The 22983-nt window shown below is 42.0% G+C and overlaps 1 protein-coding gene across 1 annotated transcript in view; it reads right to left on the reverse strand.

The window, feature by feature from the left end:
• Window positions 1-22983, reverse strand: part of LOC135549277 (CUB and sushi domain-containing protein 3-like) — a 302916-nt gene that overhangs the window by 83544 nt on the left and 196389 nt on the right. Inside the window, exon 4 of the mRNA XM_064979296.1 lies at window positions 21001-21195. Within this exon, the coding sequence (XP_064835368.1) occupies window positions 21001-21195 (195 nt within the window). The remainder of the gene's footprint in view (window positions 1-21000; window positions 21196-22983) is intronic.

Genomic DNA, 22983 nt, shown 5'->3' on the forward strand with positions numbered 1-22983 from the left:
GTTTGTGAGAGCCAGACATCTTGCTTGTTTGTAGGTGACCAAATACTTTTTTTCCATCATAATTTGCAAATAAATTCATTAAAAATCCTACAATGTGATTTTCTGGATTTTTTTTCTCTTGTTTATTCTGTCATAGTTGAAGTGTACCTATGATGACAATTACAGGCTGTCACGACTCCGACCGAAGGACACTCCCCTTCCCGTTCGGGTGGCGCTCGGCGGTCGTCGTCGCCGGCCTACTAGCTGCCACTGATTATTTCCTCCCCCTCCTTATATGTTTATTGAGTGCACCTGTTTTGAGTTAGGTAGTTAGTAGTAAGGCTTTATTAGTCAGCCGGCCCGCCTGGTTCCTTGTGCGGGATTAATTATTGTGACCGTCTGTTTGGTGTACTTGTGTGCACGTCTATGGGTTTTGTGTTTTCCCATTTCGTGGGTTTTTTCTGGACAGTTTAAGTCCCCCTGTTTGGGGCATTTGTTTGTTCATTACGCCCTGTGTTTTCGTGGGGGTTGGCTTATGTTCGCCGTTTCTCTGCGCCTGACTCCTCACCCACTACACTCAGACTGTTACACAGGCCTCTCATCTTTTTAAGTGGGAGAACTTGCACAATTGGTGGCTGACTAAATACTTTTTTGCCCCACTGTATATGCTATTTAAAATGTAGGAAACATTAAGTACTGTGGTATGGGCTACACAAGCACATATAAACATTAGCTGTGTTTGTTTGTTCAGCCTTTATAAGCACATCCCGACTCCGGTTCATTAATTAATTATACAACGCTTTTTAGTTGTGCGTCATATCATAACGCATTAAGTTGACGCAGAAGTATTTTTTATAAAAAATTAAGATACACAGTGCCAAGCTTATCATACTAATATTTTCGTTTTCCAACATATTTTATTTAAGGGATTCATTTGTAAGTCAAATGATTTTTTTTTAAATATGATTTGTGTAATTATCTTTACCCCGCAGCACATTTGAACATCAATATTTAATGTGCACATTGGGAGTGATATTTTCTTGTGCGCCGTATTGTGCATGAACGCTTGAATGTGAAATAGCAGCTCTTAAAGTGATAGGAAGGCAAGCTACTAAGCTTCCATCCTCAAAGAGGCATGTGTTAGCAATGTTGCTATGGAAACAGCAACTCCTCCCAAGTATATCTAAGTACGCTGTAAGTAAAACGATCCACCGGTGTACTAGAACTTCTTCTGGACTTTTAAATGTAAAATATTTTTCCCCCCTCCATTTTATCCCTCTAGACTTCAAGTAAACCAGATGGAGATGGGGGGGGGCGTAAAGGGGGTTAAAGCTGGGAGATGAAGTGGATTGAGAGATTATTTTGAGAAAAGTGAAATGAGGTAATGACCTGAACATACCTGGAACTGATGTGAAAGTATGTGAAATGAAACTTTGGTAGCCATTGAAAGGTGGGTCTGATGATATATTTTTGTTAAATACAGTATATACTGTATCTGTTAATATATTTAGGCCTACACATACATGTTCACATTATCAAAGTGGAGGATTGTGGGTAATAGGGAAAAACAACTTGCCTGGTTAGTCTTTAGAGTTGTTTTTAACAGTATGTGGACAGGAACACAGAACGCATTTTAAGCCCTTTTATTTGTCCCAGCTTAATGTGCCCTTCTAGCATAAAGCCTCAAATGAGGGCACCATTTCTGGACATTGTCCTGAACATCCTCAACCAATTAGTGTCTTAATGAGTCCTCTAGTTTACATCAGCATTGCTCTGAACCCTCCATCCACAGACGCTGAAATTACGATTCTCAGAAATTGTCCCTGAAAGCAGATTGGAACAATAAGGGAGGATTCTAGAATCCATCGAGGCAATTAACTTGAAACAAAAATAAGGCACCAGAAACAAAGCTTCTGCTGACAGGTCATTTGGGAGCCGTGCTGATAAATGTGAATGTAACCAACTACATTACTCTCTCTACAACTGTGCATTTCCAACCATGGGGGTATCAGCTAAAGGCCTGTTGTATGCATATGCTGTTTAGCTGCCTGAATCCTAACGCTGATGCTCTCTGATAAAACATGCATCTGTCATAATTACCCAGGCTTTAAACAGGCCCTCACTTATAGTTATCACCATGGATACAGACAGTAGCACAGCTCTCATCGTATATAGTGTTTGAGGCCAGTGAGGCAGGAAGGATATACTACGGCACTGGGAGAGGAAGATAATGGACAATGGCAATTTGTTAAGCGTAAACCCAGAAGCATTTTTAGAGCACCCAAGGTAACACTAATCTGATGGTGAGACAGACAGACAGAGAGCGATAGAGAGAGAGCGATAGATAGAGAGAGAGAGAGAGAGAGAGAGAGCGAGAGAGAGAGAGAGAGTAGCGAGAGAGAGTAGCGAGAGAGAGTGTCAGAGAGAGACAAAGAGAGAGAATAGTTCGGTGTATGGATTTGTTCCAGGGCCATGATCAAAGTACTGTCAGGCCAGTCGCTTTGTGTCTAATATTAACTGCCCTAAATATAATGCCTCACTGTCATAAGGTCTTACTTATAAATAGATCAACTGGCTGAACAGGCTTCTTTCACAGGAGAGGGAAGAGGGTTTGTTCAGGTAGACAAAACCGGGTTTGAGGTTTTTAACAAACAAAGACATGCCAACACTTCCATTAAACGACCTGACAAATATCCGGCCCCAGTATTTTTTAAATGTATTCTCCCAACCCAGTCCTCCAGAGACAACAATACTGCAAACTAAAACAAATTTCCTGTTTCTGTTCCTTGTGGCATTCATTCCTATCTAATAAAGAAGATCTCGGGAGCAGCACGCCATTCAGAACTGTCAATAGCACCATGCAGCAGCAGTGACATTAGCCAGTGACAATCAGAATCAGAACCCACAAAGCGCAGTGGAAACAGTAGATCCATTACACGGTGAGTATCAGGACGTAACACGATCACGCAGAACACATTACATCATGCATCTTCTTTCTGTGCTTCTGATTGTGCTGCCAGCCGTCAAGCTGCACCGTAACACTATGACGAAATGATTCGGCACACCAGATAATCTACAACACCATGGTATACTATAAAATCAAGCTTGCCGTTGTATCTGCAGGTACTGTATGCCTCGGATTGGAAGGGGCCCCTCTCTCATACAAGGATGTTAAACGGATGGATCTCTTTCTTTGGACCAAGACCTTTAGAGTACACAAGATAATCTCCAACACTAGGGTATACTTTAAAAGAATACTTGGTGTAACCGGAGAGAAAGTGACGGTGACCTCTCTCGTACTAGGAAGTATAATGGGGGTCTTACTTACTTTGGCCCAAGGATCTGTAGAGTTTATATAAGCAAGGGAGATTGGGAGAATTCTGGCCAAAGTCCCACCCTGGCCGAGTCACACATTGCCCATTTCCTAATTCCTTCTCTGTATAATTGGCTTAATATATCCCTGTCTGGGCTCTCTACACTGGGGTGTGCTGAGTACTCTGTCCTCAATGTCTGACATTCATCACCCATGCCAATATTATAGTCATGTCACTGTTGAGTATTGACAGTGACATGACTATGTCCTCAAAACATGGTTAAATCGCTTGCAGATCTTTCAAAGGCGCCTGGTACATCAACGTCATTATCGCAATCATGATTTCATCTAAGTTTATTTGGACACATATAGATAGCAATCTGAAGATCAGGATCACCTCCTTACAAGAGCGTGAGTGATGGTGACTGATTCTTCTCTCTCTCAAGGATGTGGTATTTGTTGTTTGGCTGTTCCAGGGCTCTGGTCAAAAGTAGTGCACAACATAGGGAATAGTGTGCTATATGGTTCGCAAACTTTGCTTGAGGCTGGTGGAGGTGAATGCCTGCCAACATTCCTATGTGCCAGTCTAGTCCAAGGCCTCTAAATTACCATTGGTGAATAGTACTGAGTAGCAGGGCCAAGAACAATATAGGGGAACTAGGAAGAAAAAGAGAGTGGATGAGCCCATTGAAGCACCTTTTCTAAGTGAATATTTACTGTTCATTGTGGTAGAATAGTCCAGTATCCTTTGACCTGTGATTTTCAGCCTAACCACTAGATAAGTAATGAATTCAGTTCAGAAAACAAAATAACCAATAGGGAACTTAAGAGACCCTGTATTTTTGCTCTTAAAACCTGTTAAGGCTAGGCATAATACTGCCCCCTTTGGATGAATTGCGTGCCCATAGTAAACTGAAAAAAAATCTGTCCAAAATTGCTAATATATGCATATAATAATTATTATTGGATAGAAAACACTCTAAAGCTTCTAAAACCGTTTGAATTATGTCTGTAAGTATAGCAGAACTCACAGGGCAGGCAATTTCCCAAACTAGTTTTGGCATCCAGAAAGTTGGGCCAACTTTGACGTCATCGCCCCCACCCTTCCCAACCAGCTATGGATCTGGAAACACTTTCTATGTCTTCCACGAGATGTCCTCTATCAGTAGAGCATTTAATTGTGCAAATCCCGCGAGCTTTCACCCTTTGGCAGGCAAAATAGTGGGTATCGCGAGAAAATACATGCGCGTTCGAGCGCGAATTGTACACAGTCATCCATCCGTTCCAGAAGGTCTGAGAAGAATTGCTTTTGTCCGGTTGAATCGCCAATTGTTTTGTACGTTTATAACATCCTAAAGCTTGATTCTGCACTTAGTTTGACCAGTGTAGTCGACATATAATATGTAATTTTGAAGTTTTGATGCGCAACTGTTCGGGACCAGAAGTCATTTTGGATGCATTTCAGCTGACACGGGTAGCCTATGCTACTATAACTACACATGAACTGAAACAAAACGATGTATTGGGTAAGTATGACTCCTTCCACTACATTCTGATCGAAGACCATCAAAGGTAAGGGAATATTTATGTTGTAATTTTGTATTTCTGTTGACTCCAACATAGCGGAGAAATATTGCTTACGTCTGAGCGCCGCCTCAGATTATTGAATAGTGAACGATTTCTGTAACGTTAAAAAGAAATGTGACAAAGCGTTTGCATTAACCTCTTGAAACTCTAGGGGCGCAATTTCATTTTTGGATGAAAAACGTTCCCGTTTTAAACAAGATATTTTGTCACAAAAAGATGCTTGACTATGCATATAATTGATAGCTTTGGAAAGAAACCACTCTGAATTTTCCAGAACTGCAAAGATATTCTCTGTGGGTGCCCTAGAACGGGAGCTACAGGCAAAACCAAGATGAAACGGCAACCAGGAAACCAGCAGGATTTTTGAGGCTCCGTTTTCCATTGTCTCCTTATATGGCTGTGAATGCGAGAGGAATGAGCCTGCCCTTTCTGTCATTTCCCCAAGGTGTCTGCAGCATTGTGACGTATTTGTAGGCATATCATTGGAAGATTGACCATAAGAGACTACATTTTCCAGGTGTCCGCCCGGTGTCCTCCGTCGAAATTGGTGCGTCTTTTTCAGCTGCTGGTATTTTTCCATGCGATTCTGAGGGGAAAGCAGGCTTCCACGAACTGCATATCAATGAAGAGATTGGTGAAAAAACACCTTGAGGATTGATTCCAAACAACGTTTGCCATGTTTCGGTCAATATTATGGAGTTAATTCGGAAAAAGTTTGACGTTTTGGTGACTGAATTTTCGGTTGGTTTCGGTAGCCAAATGTGATGTACAAAACGGAGCGATTTCTCCTACACAAAGATTCTTTCAGGAAAAACTGAACATTTGCTATGTAACTGAGAGTCTCCTCATTGAAAACATCCGAAGCTCTTCAAAGGTAAATTATTTTATTTATTTGGTTATCTGGTTTTTGTGAAAATGTTGTGTGCTAAATGCTACTCAAAATGCTAAGCTAGCTTAGCATACTCTTACACAAATTAGTGATTTGCTATGGTTCAAAAGCATATTTTGAAAATCTGAGATGACAGTGTTGTTAAGAAAAGGCTAAGCTTGAGAGCAGGCGCATTATTTTCATTTTATTTGCGATTTTCAGAAATCGTTAATGTTGCGTTATGCTAATGAGCCTGAGGCTTTATTCAAGATCCCGGATCCGGGATGGGGAGTATCAAGAGGAAGCAGTCTATCTTTCTAACTATATGTAGAACATGTATATTTAGTCAAAGTTTATGATGTGTATTGCTGTTATCTGGCGTTATCTGGCGGAGAAATCTATAATTTCTCCGGAAATTTTTGAGGATTTTCTGAACATGGCGTCAATGTAAACGGAAATTTATGGATATAAATTGCATATTATTGAAAAAAACATACATGTACTGTGTAACATGTCCTATTACTGTCATCTGATGGAGATTTTCAAAAGGTTAGTGAATTATTTTTCTTTTAATCCTGCGTTTGTGATTGCATCTTTTGTTCGACAAAATGGCTACATATCGTCTGTGTCTTTGTGGTGGTTTAACATACATATGTGCTATGTGTTCGCCGTAAAACATTTTAAAACATTTTAGAAATCTGATTCGCTGGGTAGATGAACAAGGTGTCTATCTTTCATTTGAGCTATTGGACTTGTTAATGTGTGGAGGTTAAATATTTCTAAGAATATTTTTGCATTCTGTGCGCCACCTTTTGAGTTGAGCGGGGGGGGGGGGGTGGTGCCCTTGGGGAACATGTAGTAATACTGTATTGTCTTAGAACACACCACATGTGGTCCTCTGTAGCTCAGTTCATAGAGCATGGAGCTTGCAGCACCAGGATAGTGGGTTTGATTTCCCGTGGCCATCCATACGTAAAATCTATGCATGCATGAAGTCGTTTTCAAATTAAATTAAAGTGTATTCATCACATACACAGGTTACAGCAGGTGTAAATGATGTAGTGAAATGCTTACTTTGTTTACACCTGCTTTGGATAAAAGCATCTGCTAAATGGCACACAGTATATTATATAGTATTATTATGATTAACAAACTGTAGAACTCAGTGAGTCAGTGAATATGAGCCATTTTTGTGCTTTTGTATTTTGGGCACTTCATCACCCTTATTCTATACAGACACAACTAATTTACTCTCATTGTCATACCATGTGGCGAGTGCCATTCCCTGTTCCAATATAGTTAGTAAACAGCTGTTGGGTTCAATATAGGAGTATGTCTATAGGGAGCAATTACTTAATGATGTGTCCAGAGGGTAGGCCAGAGACAGTGAACACAGCTGTACTGGATTAGCTATGCGGAGGACAAGTGCAAACCCAGGCGTCATCAGCACATGAAAGTGTGTTTGTGCCCTACCGATAAATCATACTGTATGTCACAATTAGTTAGTAGTACAGACCGCGTGAGACACATTCAGCCAACCCAGTCTAAATGCATGCTTCCTCAGCTATGTTGGGTTGCTGCATTTATGGTGCTCAGCATGTATAACTGGAGTAGTGTATATGTCAGCTCCCACTTAAACAGGCTTGTTAAAAAGCTATGGGATTTACATCGTTAAGCAGGTGGTCGCTGGGCTGTCAGGGCTTCAGAGCTAAGAGACGGGGGAAAACGGAGAAGTGGTGCACTTCTTTAAGTCCAAATGTCGGCTGATTTCAGCTTCTTGACAATGCACAAATCGGGCTATCAAAATTAAAGACGTGCTAGCTACATCAACAGCTTGTCGTTCGGGCTCAGAGTCGGAATGTCAAATTATCACTGTTGTAATACACATCAAGGAATTCCGTCTGACTGAAAGAGAGCTAATTTTAGGCGGTAAATGTAATTGATCTAACCACAGCCTTTAAGTTGATGCTAGGGATTGGCATCATGTAAACTATGCAGAATTAGTGACAATCAAAATCTACACAAGACAAGTCAGGGTGAGTATCATGGTTGTGGAACCATTCAAAGTATGGTCCAGAAAGAATTAAATCTGGTTAATTCAAATCAGCCTGTAATTGGCTAAAAATAACTATTTCCAATGCTCGTCATTTCACTGCTTTTCCCCACATATCCACTCTCTCAATCTATTATATAATCTCTGAAAGCTATGATTATATTATGTAACTGCACCTATCATTATAACCTGGTCATTTACTCCAGATATACTGGACAATTGTTCTAATGCATGGAGCAGGATGAAGAACAGCTTTGATGCCAGTGTTATGTAAGGTATATTTATAGCCAAAATGTTACCGTGGTATACTGAACCTGCCTCTACATCTGTAGGAAGGGGCAGGCTAGCAACATGCATTTCTGCTTTGCATCAGACCAGTTTACTATTCTGGTATCTGCGACTACACTGAACACAGAAACACACACACACACACACACACACACACACACACACACACACACACACACACACACACACACACACACACACACACACACACACACACACACACACACACACACACACACACACACACACACACTCACACACTCTTTATTTCTGAGGGTTTCAAACATCCTGAAAGCCTAGCTGGGAGGTGTCCAGATACAAACTTTACTTTTGTCCCCCGTTACCAAAAAGTGGCATTGATTTGGCAGTTGTGTATGTAGTACTTCTGTTTTTGTCCAGGCCTGTGGATGTTAGGACTGGGTTGAGCTGATTTATGGGAAATGGGATTCCAGGTATAAGGTTCGGTTAGCTGGATGACAAGTATTGACAGTAATGCCTGGTAATACCGTTGGAGGATGTCGTCACCCCAGCACAGCAGAACTAGAAAAGCAGAGTTGAGCAGATTAAAAAACCTCCCTAGGGCTCTCGCTATACCTGTACAGCAGCACTGTCATGACGATTTTACGGATTCGAAACAGGCCTCACCAACTCTCTCTGCCACAGGCTCCAGCCCACTCGAACCTGCAAGCCCAAGCTTTATTACCTGAAAGCTGCAATAAAAAACTAGTCATAGAAAAATTGAAAATTGTAAATAGTTTCTCAGTAGGGGTTGAGGAGGTTATAGAGTTGGGGTTGATTTTTGTCATTTATTTCAGTTTTGGTGTTTCCATAAACTGTTATCAATTGTGTGTGATTTGGGAATAACTGGGGGAGTAGGACTAAGCCCTCTTATTGAAGCCATGAAGTTGGGAATAACATCCCCCATACACTCCCTGATGAACTTCACAGTGACTGAGTTAATTGGGAAGGGTATAGGGGATGTTGTTCCCACTGTGACTATTAAAACCTACCCAAACCAAAATGTGTGGATAGAAGGCAGCATTCGAGCAAAACTGAAAACACGAACCACCGCATTTACCCACCGCAAGGTGACTGGTTGAACACAAAAAGTGTAGTTATTCCATCCGTAAGGCAATCAGACATGTAAAATGTCAGTTAAGAGACAAAGTGGAGTCGCAATTCAACAGCTCAGCCATCAGACTTGTGTGGCAGGGTCAGACAATCATGGATTACAAAGGGAAAACCAGCCACGTCGCGGACACCGACGTCTTGCTCCTGGTCAAGCTAAACACCTTCTTCGTCCGCTTTGAGGATAACACAGTGCCACCTACGTGGCCCTCCCCAAGGACTGAGGGCTCTCATTCTTGGTGACCGTCGTGAGTAAGATATTTAAGCGTGTTAATCATCGCAAGGCTGTCGGCCCAGACGGCATCCATAGCCGCGTCCTCAGAGCATGCGCAGACCAGTCTCGCTATTGCAGTCTGCTGTCCCCACTTGCTTCAAGATGGCCACAATTGCTCCTGTACCCAAGAAAGCAAAGGTAACTGAACTGACTATCGCCACGTAGCACTCACTTCTGTCATCATGAAGCGCTTTGCGAGGCTAGGCAAGGATCATATCAACTCCACCTTTCCTGACAGCATAGACCCAATTCAATGTGTATACTGGCCCAATAGATCTACTGACGATGAATCCCGCCCTATGCAACTGGGTCCTGGACTTCCTGACGGGCCACCCCCCCAGGTGGTGAAGGTAAGAAACAACACCTCCACTACGCTGATCCTCAACACAGGGGCCCCACAAGGGTGCGTGCTCAGCCCCCTCGTGTACTCTCTTTTCACCCTTGAATGCGTGGCCATGCACACCTCCATCTCAGTCATTAAGTTTGCAGACAACACAACAGTAGTAGGCCTGATTACCAACAATAACGAGACAGCCTACAGGGAGGAGGTGAGGGCCCTGGCGAAGTGGTGCCAGGAAAAAAAACTCTCCATCAACGTCAACAAAACGAAGGAGACAGCAGAGGGAGCACAGCCCCTATGCATATCAACGGGACCACAGTGGATAAGGTGAAAAGCCTTCAGTTTCTCGGCTTATACATCACTGACAATCTGAAATGGTTCACCCAGGAGGTTGAAGAATTTCGGCTTGGCCACTAAGAACCTCACAACATTTTACAGATGCACAATTGAGAGAATCCTGTCGGGCTGTATCACCGCCTGGTATGGCAACTGCACCGCCCGCAACTGCAGGGCTCTCCAGAGGGTGATGCGGTCTCAGGGGGCACACTGCCTGCACTCCAAGACACCTACAGCCCCCGATGTCACAGGAAGGCCAAACAGATCATCAAGGACATCAACCACCTGAGTCATAGCCTGTTCACCCCACTATCATCCAGAAGGTGAGGTCAGTACATGTGCAGGGACTGAGAGACTGAAAAACAGCTTCTATCTCAAGGCCATCAGACTGTTAAATAGCAATCACTAGCCGGCTACCACCGGGTTACTCAACCCTGCACCTTGAGGCTGCTGCCCTACTGTATCTACATAGTCATGGAATCACTGGTCACTTTAATAATGGAACACTAGTAACTTTAATAATGTTTACCTACTACTATACTAATTTCATATGCATATACTGTATTCTACTGTATGTCAGTCAATGTCACTCAACATTGCTTGTCCTAATATTATATATTTCTTAATTCCATTCTTTTACTTTTAGATTTTTGTGTATTGTTGTGAATTGTTAGATATTACTGCAATGTTGACAGTAATTATGCTCATAGATTATGTATGTATGAACAATAAATTGAAACATCAAGCCCAAAGTGAGAGGTTTAAAAAAAAAGTAGTAGCCACCAAAGTTCTGGAGCATGTCTTTAAATAAATACTGGGATTTTTTATGGATTTTTTCAACCTACCTGGATTGAGTGAAGCGGGTATGACAAAATCTATTCCCCCTCAGGAGACTGAAAAGTTATGGCACGGGTCCTCAGATCCTCAAAAGGCTTTACTGCTGCACCATCGAGAGCATCGGTTGCATCACTGCCTGGTATGGCAACTGCTCGGACTCCGACCGCAAGGCACTACAGAGGGTAGTGTGAACGGCCCAGTACATCACTGGGGCCAAGCTTCCTGCCCTTCCAGGACCTCTATACCAGGTGGTGGCAGAGGAAGGCCCTAAAAATTGTCAAAGACTCCAGCCACCCTAGTTATAGACTGTTCTCTCTGCTACCACACAGCAAGCAGTACTGGAGCGTCAAGTCTAGGTCCAAAAGGCTTTTAAACAGCTTCTACCCCCAAGCCCATAAGACTCCTGAACATCTAGTCAAATGGCTACCCATACTATTTGCATTGCCCCCCCCCTCTCCACACCACTGCCACTCTCTGTTGTCATCTATGCATAGACATTTTAATTAACTCTACCTACATGTACATACTACCTCAACTAACCGGTGTCCCCGCACATTGACTCTGTACCGGCACCCCCTGTATATATTGTTAATTTTCTACTGCTGCTCTTTAATTACTTGTTACTTTTATCTCTTCTTCTTATCCGTATTTTTTGAAACTGCACTGTTAGTTAGGGGCTCGTAAGTAAGCAATTCACTGTATTTGGCATGTGACTAATAACATTTTGATTTGATTTGACGCCAAAGTTTAACTTCTTGAAACTCCCCATCCCGGATCCGGGTTTGTGACTAAAGCCTCAGGCTCATTAGCATAACGCAACGTTAACGATTTCTGAAAATCGCAAATAAAATGAAAATAATGCGTCTGCTCTCAAGCTTAGCCTTTTCTTAACAACACTGTCATCTCAGATTTTCAAAATATGCTTTTGAACCATAGAAATTGACTAATTTGTGTAAGAGTATGCAAAGCTAGCATAGCATTTGAGTAGCATTTAGCACGCAACATTTTCACAAAAACCAGATAACCAAATAAATAAAATCATTTACCTTTGAAGAGCTTCTGATGTTTTCAATGAGGAGACTCTCAGTTACATACCAAATGCGCAGTTTTTCCTGAAAGCGTCTGTGTGTAGGAGAAATCGTTCCGTTTTCTACATTGCGTCTGGCTACCGAAACGAACCGGACACCTGGTAAATGTGGTCTCTTATGGTCAATCTTCCAATGATCTGCCTACAAATACGTCACAATGCTGCAGACACCTTGGGGAAACGACAGAAAGGGCAGGCTCATTCCTCTCGCATTCACAGCCATATAAGGAGACAATGGAAAACAGAGCCTCAAAAATCCTGCTCATTTCCTGGATGCCATCTCATCTTGGTTTTGCCTGAAGCTCACGTTCTAGGGCACGCACAGAGAATATCTTGGTATTTCTGGACACGTCAGAGTGTTTTCTTTCGAATGCTATCAATTATATGCATAGTCGAGCATCTTTTTGTGACAAAATATCTTGTTTAAAACGGGAACGTTTTTCATCCAAAAATGAAATAGCGCCCCCATAGATGTAAGAGGTTAACAGAGAGAAATGCTATTTCAGGCTTGGCAGATTTGCAGCACACACTCATGAAGATTCCAGATAGGCATCCTAGGCTGTGTTTATACAGGCAGACCAATTCTGATATTTCTCCCAATTATTGTCAAATAGACCAATTTGTGACAAAATGTCAGAATTGGGCAGCCTGGATTTTAAAACTGTTCTCGAAACAAATTAAATACTGTTCTATAGTAAATAGAACAGCATTAAAGTGTTAACGAGAACTGTTAAACAGAAATATCTACAGACCGTTTTTGGAGCCATGTCTTTCAGTCACGTTGGCAATTATTAATAATTAACTGGAAGGTGTGGGGCACTGATTAGACTTGCATTCTGGTATTCATAACAATATTTGTCATAGCATTCACACTAAACTGCATGTCAATTATAACATGCTTTATAAAGGATCCCATTATACTAAAGTTGTTTTAAGCTTTCAAACATCAAGCTGTGTGTGCATTCATTAAACTGTACTTTAACATTTTAACATTGCACTGACATTTATATAGGACTAAATACGAAATGTTCCTTGACTACAATTTTTTAGATGGAACGCAAACACTAAATCATTCTGTAAAGCACGAAGGGTGCTCCCACTGTTTTAATAGAGGAAATGTGCATTAAATGGTAAGTAATGATGCTAATTTGCATTGTAAAAAAAAACACCCACAAATTCAGTTGTTTCAACTAATTATTATTAAGCAACTGGTTCCACGGCCCTTTCTAGTTTATTCAACTTTTCGGTCCAAGTGTTACCTGAAAAAAGAGTTGTCCAAAACGTTGGCAAGCATTCAGTCATTTTAAAATTGTCTCATAAATATCAATTATAATTTAGGCATCTTAATTAATACAGGCTGTGCAACTGGTTACACATACCGCACTTTTATCATACAATGTTTCCTACGCATATATTTGACGCATGTTGACATTGTGCATGTTAATTTATACAGTAATAGTGGCGTAACAACATTGGTGACCTGTCATTCAGGGAAGTTTTGAACCCCACATTTTTTTTTTTTTTTGGGGGGGGGTGTGCCTGTTTTGCATGCTATTTTGGCATTAATACCTGTCGCATATTAGTTTGCAAACAATGTAGAAAAAAATAAACATAATTGAGTTAATAAAGCTGCATACAAACATGGTCTCGTTTTTGTTTTCTTAAGTAAGGCCTCTCCAAAATGCAGGTGTTTCAGCCTAGCTTAGAGCTTTCTGTTGTGGTTGGGTAACCCAGCAGAAAATACAGAGCATTGCGCCGTGATTGGCATAGTGTTCTGTCACTGTCATCTTCCTGGAAGGAATAAGTGGACCAAAGCGCAGCGAGCATACATTTTCTTTTTATTTAGGTAAATGTCGCCAACAAAACAAAGGCAAGACCATGAAGCTTAACAGGACTATGATGCCTCTAACAAAGTCAACTACCCACACTGAAAGGAGGGAAAAAGGGCTGCCTAAGTATGATTCCCAATCAGAGACAACAATAGACAGCTGTCCCTGATTGAGAACCATACCCGGCCAAAACATAGAAATAAAGAAACATAGAAAACAAAACATAGAATGCCCACCACACATCATACCCTGACCTAACCAAATAGAGAAATAAAGTGGCTCTCTAAGGTCAGGGCGTGACAGTCACTCATGGGTACACTCCATCACCGCCAAGTCTAAGGGTAGAGCTCTATGGGTGCTGCCATAGAGTTACATAAGAAGTGCCCATCCAAGAAGGCTCAATGTCATTGGCCAAAGATAAAATGATCACGTTATATCTACAGTAGCTTTGATTGGACTTTGATTGGACAACATCAAGTCGACAATCTACTGGCAAATCCTTTTTAATCCTTGTCAGATGAAGAGAAATTCTAGATCAAATGTATCAGTGCTCATCGGCCACTGGACATAAACTTTACTCAACAAGTTGGAAATTGCAAATTCAACAATGAGTGGTTTGGAAGGAATCAGTGGCTAACTGCAAGCATTGCAAAGCAATCATTAGCCTGCTATTAGCCTGCTAAGATTAAGGGTCTCTTTTCCTAGTTTAAAATTATAAACATTCAACATTGGCCATACCGTCAATGAAGCATGATTTGTGCTGCTCTCAAATCAACTGCTAATTCTGAATTGCAAAATCTGACTTTAGTGAGTTCAAGATAAAAACGTGCTATCACTGGGAAAATACATTTTGAACTTTCATCCAACTCGGAATTGTAAATCGGGAACTTGGGCCTCTTTCATCATGATTCAACTTTTTTTTCTGAGTTTCCTGTTGTCTTGAAAGCACCATAAATCCAGAGTAAATCCAGACTTTGATGACAAAGTTTGATGACAAAATTTGACCACAAAGACTGCCGCGCCAAATTCCTGTTTAAGTGAGCACAGCTCAACAAGGTGAGTCCAAAAATGTATTGTATGTTTCTGCATAAATTATATATGTATACTGTAGCAAAGAAAGTGACACTAAATGTATGCTGTGTAGTAATCTGTTAGCAGCACATGTTCCTCACCCTTACAATTTAGTCTATTTTCACCTCTTAATTTTGCCTACTGTTCTGACGTTGTGGTGCTCATGTAGCCTTGGTAGTGCTCCTCTTTTTGAGAAATGTAATCATCAAATATTGTAAGAGCTTTCATTGTCTGCTTATATGCCCCCTTCACCTAATACATTTTCTGCACTATTGGTTAGAGCCTGTAAGTAAGCATTTAATTGTAAGGTCTACACCTGTTGTTTTCAGTGCACGTGACAAATAAACTTTGATTAGATTTTCATTTATCTTACGGTTCTGACTTGGTGTACAGGGAGAATACTGTAAGAACGGCCCATTTTTGAATTCTGTCCCTGTACATTTCAAAGGTGCTGAACAAATAGTTATATTGACGATGTCCGTGCTAGCTCGCTCATTAATGTCTTAATCGAAATGACGTATTGCCTCTTATCCGCTTGTCATCCTCTTATGCCATAGTTTGTACATCTTCAAAGTCAGTAGAAACCGTATTTCTTTCAGCAAGTCAGCCATCTCAGCTATGATTTTTTTAAAGGCAGTAAATTAGGCTAAATGAACTGTTTCGCTGCCAGACAAGGCTTGCTGATAGCCAGGTGTAGCAGTGGTGTAGTGCAATTCATGTATTGTTTAGTGTTGTGTAGTGTAGTGGCTTTGCTGGAATCCATCCCACATTTGAATTTTTTGGCCCATCAAGATTTACCTGCTAAAATCGCCACTGCTGTGAATTAAGAGTTGTAAGTTCAAATCCGAGGTGAGGACATGTTGAATATTAATTACTGTATATATGAACACGCACAATATAATCATATATGTCAACTTGTTGTTTTAAGCACTGTGTTTGTGTAACTAGTTCAATAGTCTTTTTTTTTGGGGGGGGGGGGTAAGATGCTCAAGTAATAATTTCTAGTTGAATGAACATTATGAGACAATTTGAGCAATCACTCAATTTTAAGTTGATGACATTTTTGTGTACGTTTTCTCATGTTGGAGCTAAGTTTGGGCCAACTAAACATATTAAGTTTAGGTAGCACTTTGACCGAAATGTTGAGTAACCAAAAAAAAGACTGTGGAACCAGTTACTTAATAATACAGTACTTGGTTGAAACTTTTTTTACAGAGCAACACACAGACACACACAGCAGTGTGTATTTCCCATTCAACTCCAAGCCAATCTAATTTGGAGTTTTGTCAGTGTACGTATTACTTCCCCTCCCCCCCTCAAACAATCATGCAAGGCAAATGCGCATCTTATAATGTCCAGGGAATGGGTAGTTGGCCTTCAACTCAGCAAAATAGTCTCTCATTTCTATTTGAGGGTTGAAGAATGCCTGCAAAAAATCAATTTGTACCGATGCCAGGGTCTTGGCAGGCAGCAGATCAGCCATTGAGATTCTCATCACATTAGCCCTCAGCGAGTGGCTCCCTGGCCCACTAATATACAAAGAGCACAAGCCCCAGTCAGAATGTACATTTCTAGATGATCTTCCGAATGCTTGCTTGTGGTTATGCATAAATTGCTTTACTCGAGATAATTCACCCGGCCGATTGTGATGGAACCGATGGCCTCCCGCCTTCTACTAAAGATGTGGAGGCCATTTTGAGTTCGTCTTCTATTTAAATAGGAAATTATTGGTGATTGAATTCCAGATGCAAAGAGGTATCACATGATCTGATCTGGGACAACAAATTGCAGGCTGAGCATCTATTAAGAGCATGTAGGTTACGGTTCAGTTTTGTGTCACACAACTTCCTGAACACATACTGTATGTGATTTGTGATTGACACTTTACTTCTGTCATGACATTCCACTGAGCTAAAGTCACTTAGTACTTATTCATTACCAGAAGTCACCCTGAAGGATTGTAGAGTGATTGAAATGCAGAAAGAATGAACTACAAAGTGAATAACTTATTCACAACCAATGTCATGAGGACAACATGAAAATTATTGTATTGTAGAGTAAACAGTATATTTAACATCCTGTTTTGTTGCATCCTAAATGGCACCTTATTCCCTTTATAGTGCACTACTTTTGACCACAGCCTCACTTTACTCGACACAGATAATAGGTTCGTAATGCCGATGGATCTGAGTTTATTTTCCCTTTGACCCTCTACCCTTCCAATGTCACTCAGTGAAACGGTCCAGGCTTGCTACTCCAACCAATTTCTGTTTCATTTCACCTTTTCATAAACAACCTTGTTCAATTACAGATCACTTAATGGTTTATTTTAATATGCACTTATTTGTAGGATGGCGTTGCATTGCCAGAGGGAGGGGTAACATTAATACTTATTGTGTAATTACTCCATTGACTGGGGCTAACTGGTAATTCTATCCAGTGTGCATCAGCCAGAAAGGCAAGATGATGCACGTTGCTTTCATCTCAGACTCATCATGAAGGACATATCAGGCGGAGGCACACGGCTGTCTATGAAGAGGCTCTTATTTGAAAACGGTCATGGATAATGCACATTATAATTGGCCCCAACACAGGAACAATACATCTGGATGTGTTTAAAGCAAGTGCAGCAGATCACAGGCTTCTTCCTCTGTATGCTGATGGTGTATGTGTGTGTGTTCTTATATGCTGATAATGTCGTGGTTTATGAATAACTTTCCACAGCTCTTATGGAAAATCTCCTGTCTGCTCACAACTGTGATTCTCTTCTGTGTCTAACTGCCGTCTCAGTTGACTCACAGTGGCAGAGGAGACAGCCTTTGTCTCATGAGAAAATAGATTCTGTTTTCGATAGATGCCGCTCTGAAATACACTACATATACAAAAGTATGTGGACACCCCTTCAAATGAGTGGATTCAGCTATTTCAGCCACACTTGTTGCTGGCAGATGTATAAAATTGAGCACACAGCCATGCAATCGCCATAGACAAACATTGGCAGTAGAATGGCCTTACTGAAGAGCTCAGTGACTTTCAATGTGGCACAGTCATAAGATGCCACCTTTCCAACAAGTCAGTACGTCAAATTTATGCCCTGCTTGAGCTGCCCCAGTCTGTAAGTGCTGTTGTGAAGGGGAAACGCCTAGGAGAAACAACGGGTCAGCTGCAAATTGGTAGGTCACACAAGCTCACAGAACGGGACCGCGAGTGCTGAAGTGCGTAGCTCGTAAAAAACGTCTGTTTTATTCGTAGCCGTCTATTTACCATCACAGAAGGAAGCCAGCACTAAGACCACTCTCAACCAACTCTATAAGGCCATAAGCAAAGAAGAAAATGCTCCACCAGAAGCGGCGCTCCTAGTGGCCGGGGACTTTAATGCAGGCAAACTTAAATCAGTTTTACCAATTTTTTTACCAGCATGTCACATGTGCAACCAGAGATATAAGAAATCCTAGACCACCTTTACTCCACACACAGAGATGCATACACAGCTCTCCCCCGCCCTCCATTTGGCAAATCTGACCATAATTCTATCCTCCTGATTCCTTCTTACAAGCAAAAACTAAAGCAGGAAGTACCAGTGACTCGTTCAATACGGAAGTGGTCAGATGACGTGGATGCTACACTACAGGACTGTTTTGGTAGCACAGACTGGAATATGTTCCGGGATTCATCCAATGACATTGAGGACCACACCACCTCAGTCATCAGCTTCATCAATAAGAGCATCACCGCCTGGTATGGCAACTGCACGGCATCTGACCGTAAGGCGCTACAGAGGGTAGTGCGAACAGGCAAGGAAATCACTGGGGCCAAGCTTCCTGCCATCCAGGACCTATATAATATGTGGTATCAGATGAAAGCCCATAAAATTGTCAGACTCCAGTCACCCAAGTTATAGATTGTTTAGGTCTAGGACCAAAAGGCTCCTCAGCAACTTCTACCCCCAAGCCATAAGACTGCTGAACAATTAATATAATCACCACTGGACATTTTACATTGACAACCCCCTCCCTTTTGTACACTGCTGCTACTCGCTGTTTATTATCTATGGATAGTCACTTCACCCCTACCTACATGTACAAATTACCTCAACTAACCTGTACCCCCACACACTGACTCGGTACCGGTGCCCCCTGTATATAGCCTTGTTATTGTTATTCTTATTCTTATTGTGTTACTTTTTATTATGACTTTTTATTTTAGTTTACTGGATACATATGTTCTTCTTTAACTGCACTGTTGGTTAATTAATGGCTTGTAAGTAAGCATTTCACGTTAAAGTCTACACTTACAGTATTCGGCGCATGTGACAAATAAAGTTGGATTTGATTTGTAAAGCTCAGCGCCATTGGACTCTGAAGCAGTGTAAACGTGTTCTCTGGAGTGATAAATCACACTTCACCATCTGACAGTCTGATGGGTGACTCTGGGTTTGGCAGATGCCAGAAGAATGCTGCATAGCGCCAACTGTAAAGTTTGGTGGAGGAGGAATAATGGTCTGGGGCTGTTTTTCATGCTTCGTGCTAGGCCCCTTAGTTCCAGTGAAGGGAAATCTTAACACTACAGCATACAATGACATTGTAAATGATTCTGTGCTTCCAACATTGTGGCAACAGATTGGGGAAGCCCCTTTCCTGCTTCAGCATGACAATGCCCCTGTGCAAGCGAAGTTCATACAGAAATAGTTTGTCGAGTGGTCTCCCGAGTGTCATAGCGGTCTAAGGCACTGCATTGCAGTTCGAGCCCAGACTCGGGGACCCATGAGGCGGCACACGATTTGCCCAGTGTGGTTAGGGGAGGGTTTGGCCGGCCGGGGTTTCCTTGTCTCACCGCGCTCTAGCGACTCCTTGTGGCGGGCCGGGCGCCTGCAAGCTGACTTTGGGCGCCTGCAAGCTGACTTTGGTCGCCAGCTGGACAGTGTTTCCTCTGACACATTGGTGCAACTGGCTTCTGGGTTAAGTGAGCAGTGTGTCAAGAAGCAGTGCGGCTTGGCAGGATCGTGTTTTGGAGGATGCATGGCTCCCGACCTTTGCCTCTCCTGAGTCGGTAGGGGAGTTGCAGCGATGGGACAAGACAAACTACCAATTGGATATCACGAAAAAGGGGTAAAAGTACTACAAAAAAATATAATAATAATAATAATAGTTTGTTGAGATCGGTGTGGAAGAAGCTCTGAGCTCAACCCCATTGAACACCTTTGGGATGAACTGCAAGCCAGGCTTAATTGCCCAACATCAGTGCCTGAACTCACTAACGCCCTTGTGGCTGAATGTAAGCAAGTCTCTGCAGCAATGTTCCAACATCTAGTGGAAAGCCTTCTCAGTTGAGCGGAGTCTGTTATAGCAGCAAAGAGGGGACCAACTCCCTATTAATTCCCATGATTTTGGAAGGAGATGTCTGAAGAGCAGGTGTTCACATACTCTTGGTGGTCATGTAGTGTATGAGTTCTCACATACTGGAAAATGCTACCAATAAACTGTTTGAACATTTTTCAAAACTAATAAAACTATCCACTGTGACTATCCTGATGATAGGATGGTGTACATAGTTAGAACGCTCTCTTACGGTGTGCAAGAACATGACAGATACCTGGCCACGCACATGCATGTACTCCTTGTCTCTCTCTCTCACTCTCTCTCCCTCTCACACCCACACATTTTCTCCTCGTCCAAAGGTTACACAGAAACACAAAAGGGACACAGACATGCACACAGAAACTTTCACAGATGAACACCCACAGATGCAAAGGAAACACAACCACATTTGGACAAATGTATTACACATCTGCCATACACACAGCCTACCATCTCTACAGACACACTCCCATACCGTTAGCATGCAGCTGTCACTGACGTTATGACACACACACACACACACACACACACACACACACACACACACACACACACACACACACACACACACACACACACACACACACACACACACACACACACACACACACACACACACACACATACTAACAGGCCAGGGCATGGACTCTCACCTCTACAGATGGGCACAGGGAAGTCCCACACGGCACCCTTCTCCGCATTGGTGACACAGGTGAGCTGGGGGTGCCCATCCAGGACGTACCCAGTTACACAGCTGTAGTGGATCTTGTCCCCCACGTTAAAGCGTGTCCCGACAAGGATGCCTTTGGGAGGTACCCCGGGGTTTCCACAGGCACTGATCTGCAGTTCTGATGGGGACAAGAGGGGAGACAGTCGTTATGCCTTAAGTACACGGTTGTGTAAGAAATTAAACATGGTTGGTTTTCTCTGCTTCTCTCCCGCTCCCTCCGTTCTCTCCCCTTATTTATCTTTCTCTCTCCCCCTTTCTCTCCCTCCCTCCCTCCCTCCTTACCTCGTTCTCTCCCCCTCTTTCTCTCTCCATCCCTGCTTCTTTCTCATGTGTCTCAACTCAACTGAGTATCAAGCCAGGCGGAAAATGGCAGTGGCTCCCTCACTGCCATTACATGCAGTTCAGTGCTGCATTCACATGGAACTTGACTGCACATCTGAAGGTAGGGACACAGTGGAAACAGCCAAGGGCATTCACATTGTGCTGGGTGGGTTGGGTTCAGCTTTAACTTCATGCTGGGAGAGCAAGACAAGATAACCATATACTGGCTGAGAAAGAAGATACTGTAGAAAAATGAGAAATGTGTGCAGTATTTGAGTGAAAAAAAGACTCAAAAAGATAGAGAAGGTACTGAGACAGGAAGAAGAGATATATATATATATATATATATGATTCAGAGAGTTAGAGATAGAGAGAGAGACAGAGACAGAGAAAGAAAAAGAGTGAGTGAGAGAGAGAGGGAAAGATCTAGATAAAGTGAGAGAGAGAAAGAGAGAGTGAGATATATATATATATATATATATATATATAGAGAGAGAGATATAGAGAGAGAGAGAGATAGCGAGAGAGAGAGAGATAGCGAGAGAGAGAGATAGAGAGAGAGAGAAAAAGAGAGAGAGAGAGAGAGAGAAAGAGAGAGAGAGAAAGAGAGAAAGAGAGAGAGAGAGAGAGAAAGAGAGAGAGAGAGAGAGAGAAAGAGAGAAAGAGAGAGAGAGAGGGGATTGTGAGAGTAGACCAATAGAGATACAGCTAGCCATCGCTGGTTGCTCCCATTATATTCCAGTGTGTCAGCCAGCCAACTAATGCTCAGGCGAACAGTTCTCAGTGGATTTGCTGGGGGATGACTCTTATTACCAATAAAACACATTGTGAACACTGGGAGTAAGAAAGAAGGGAATAGTAAAAGTGTGTCTGATCATGGAGGATATTATCTTCAAATCAGTCAGAACATACAGGAATCCTCTTTTCTGTGACTTTAGAGCAAGGCTTTGGGGCAAAGAAGAAAGTGGCTGTTCCTTCTCTTCTCTTTAATACACACATACACACACACATACTGTGCACACACACACAGTTAGCCGAGGGAAACACACAGTGACAGACATGGATGTCTGCAGGTATCGGAGTGCCAACTTTATGAATTTAATAGTGCTAATTACCGTTGTACTGATGTTGTAAAATAGCTTGAATGAAAACAGACTCATTAGGCTAACAGCCAGCGTGTGTGTCTTCCTTTTTAACAACGGGAGATCATCATTAGTCTCATATACCTAAAGGGTGTGAGTGTGTATGTGCGTGTGCCTGAGTGTGTCGGTTAGTGTATGTGTTGGTTTAGTGGTGGATGGGCTCAAGAGCTCATTGGCATGAGGTAATAACTGCAGCACAATTTGCAACACCTCCAATTGTGACCTCTTCTGTTTTATTAGAATGACTACCATTGTCTACTAGGGTTATTTATACCATGGTTCTGAATGACAACGATTTTTACTAGGATTATTGATATAATGGATCTAAATGACTACCATTTTTAGTCAGGTTATTGATATCATGGTTCTGAATGACTACCATTGTCTACTTGGGTTATTGATATCATGGTTCTGAATGACTACCATTGTCTACTTGGGTTATT

This window comes from Oncorhynchus masou, chromosome 12 (assembly GCF_036934945.1).
Source record: "Oncorhynchus masou masou isolate Uvic2021 chromosome 12, UVic_Omas_1.1, whole genome shotgun sequence".
In the NCBI taxonomy this organism is placed as follows: Eukaryota; Metazoa; Chordata; class Actinopteri; order Salmoniformes; family Salmonidae; genus Oncorhynchus; species Oncorhynchus masou.